The 2,461-nt window shown below is 36.8% G+C and overlaps 1 protein-coding gene across 1 annotated transcript in view; it reads right to left on the minus strand.

The window, feature by feature from the left end:
• Window positions 1–1,513, minus strand: part of LOC107567650 (A disintegrin and metalloproteinase with thrombospondin motifs 12-like) — a 31,410-nt gene extending 29,897 nt beyond the window's left edge. The window contains 1 exon segment of the mRNA XM_016253359.1: window positions 1,250–1,513. Within this exon segment, the coding sequence (XP_016108845.1) occupies window positions 1,250–1,361 (112 nt within the window). The 5' untranslated portion in view covers window positions 1,362–1,513.
• Between the last annotated feature and the right edge of the window lie 948 nt (window positions 1,514–2,461).

Genomic DNA, 2,461 nt, shown 5'->3' on the forward strand with positions numbered 1-2,461 from the left:
GTGAAAGCCGATCCGGCAATCGACAGCACGAAGTTGAAGTATTTCCTCAGCGACCAGCACGGATCAGCTCTAGGCATGACGAAGCGGATATCGTCCTCTTTTGGAAGACCAAACAAAGTAGTTTGCTTTCATGATGAAACACACAGCGCCTTCACGACATGGCGGCGGCGGCAACAACAATACTACAGCGAGAATAAAAGTTACGCCTTCTTTCTTTGCGTGAACATTTGGGTGGCGTTATGCAAATCTTCCCACATCGTGACGTAGATATGTGGGGGCATGTTAGAACGAGGCGTTTTAGGTAGGCGTGATTGACTCTTAAATTTGATAAAGAATATATCTCTTTGGATTTGAGACTTTAGTCTTTGCAACTTTACAGATCTTCTTTATGCACCAAGAGCTTGTAACACTCCAAAGAGAAAGGAAAAATTGAAATCGCATCATATGACCCCTTTAAATCCGTGTATCATTCGATCATTCGTTTTTTGATTTAATATTGAAAGTAGAAAAATTTGAAAATGACTGCTTTTTCATTTTTTCTCCCAAAAAACGTGAATTCAGCTCATGGGTGGAAAAATGAATAAACAGCTTGAATATTCGATTTCTACACGTAGGCGGGAATTAAACGCCCCTTTCTGCTGATTGGTCAGCCGAAGATCAAACCGTGCCGTCATCAGTTCTTCTGCAGTATCATGCAGCAGAATAATAGTCCTCTGCTGCTGCAGTTGTACGGATTAATAACCCATTTTATCAATTTCATATTTTTCTCATCAAACAGACTAATAAATAGCTTGACATAACTCGTGAGGAGCCGTTTTCTCATTTTTCTACTTTCAATATTAAATCAAAAAACGAATGATCGAATGATACACGGATTCTTTAAGACTTTGCCTTTGAAATCGACCCATCCACGCATTCAAGGGTTAAATGCGCTATTACAGAGTGAGCTTGCGTAGAGTTCAGAACTTCAGAAACATGGACTTGCAGCTAACAGGTGTACCGACGAAACATGCTACATATCAGATTGTGCTACCAAAATTATATTTGCATTATTTTAAGGGCAAGTTTAGGGTAAGGGTAGGGGGAAAAAAGCCTCAAACCACATGAAATCGTCAGAACACCGGCTCGCCTCAGTGAAACACTTGGCATATCAGAGGGACTTACCAGCTCCTTTAGTGGATAAAACAACCTAAATGTTGTAAATAAGATATGAACACAACAGCATGATTCTTTTCATGGAAACACAAACCTTGTTCTGTGTCTGGAAAGAGGTAGTCCCGTTCAGAGCTCTTGACGTGGCTCGCAGCCAGAAAGAAAACACAGATGAACCGCAAAATCGCAACGCTGACCCGACTTGGCATATTTCTGCAACGCAAAATTAACGGAGCAAGTTAAATAAACACACTGCGGCATTGACGCCGAAGAACTGGTCAAAGTCAGTCCTGACGGGAGTTTCTGGTGAAAGCAGGAGGCATCAGGGGTCAGAGAGACGGAGAAAGAAAGTGAGCGGAGAATGAAGGAATATAATTTGGAGTGGGAGGAGAAATTCAGTGAGTGACTGAGGAGAGGAGATCAACACAAGAGTATATCAAAGTCTAAAAACAACCAGCTGCAGAAGTGAAGGGATGCATTACATGGCACTTTGCACAAATGGCCTGAAAGTCTTTTTTTATTATTATTATTTATTTTATTTTTTTTTCAAAAATAGACCGTAAAAGCTGTTTACCCTTCATAAAATGTTGATGCAACCCAGAATTTGGGACGTATAATGTGCGGTCATTATGGGGTTTATTTATGCGGTAATGACCAGCTGACTATGCACAATAAAAGTGTCTGTATAAAACATTAATTTGATGGTAAGTTATTTTATATTTTTACTTGTACCCTTACCAAAAAGTAGTATACTTCAAGTTTATTTTAGGAAGTATACTTAAGTAAAATTCAAGTATATTTTTAAGTATACTTTATGTAGTAAGTATACAAATATCAGTGTACTAGTAGTATACTTGTAAGTGTACTATTTCAATACTCCTTGGGACTAAATTGGCCCACTTTCTAGTATATAAAAGTATACTTTTAAGTATACGTAAAAGTACTTTAACAGTAGTAAACTTTGAGTAACTAGTTTACATCAAAATGTTTAGTTTGTACTGCAACTATACTAAAAGTGAACTTATACTGATAGTTTACTAATTAAATACTTGTAGGAGCATTTTTAGTACACTTTGAAGTATGGTCTTAGTAAACTACTAGTTTAGTCATTTTATACTACAAGTATACTTGTAAGTTTTCTTTAAGTGAACTTTACATCATACTTTAAGTGTACTACTACGTCCCTATTTAGGTATTAATTTGTATTTATTTTGTTACATGAATATCTGAGCTTGTAAACAAAAACATTTTATTCTAGCTTCATGCATTCTTTTTTTAAACACTTGAATGTAGATAAGTTTCATAAATA

Source organism: Sinocyclocheilus grahami, unplaced genomic scaffold (genome assembly GCF_001515645.1).
Source record: "Sinocyclocheilus grahami isolate Dianchi unplaced genomic scaffold, SAMN03320097.WGS_v1.1 scaffold1177.1, whole genome shotgun sequence".
NCBI classification, from domain to species: Eukaryota; Metazoa; Chordata; class Actinopteri; order Cypriniformes; family Cyprinidae; genus Sinocyclocheilus; species Sinocyclocheilus grahami.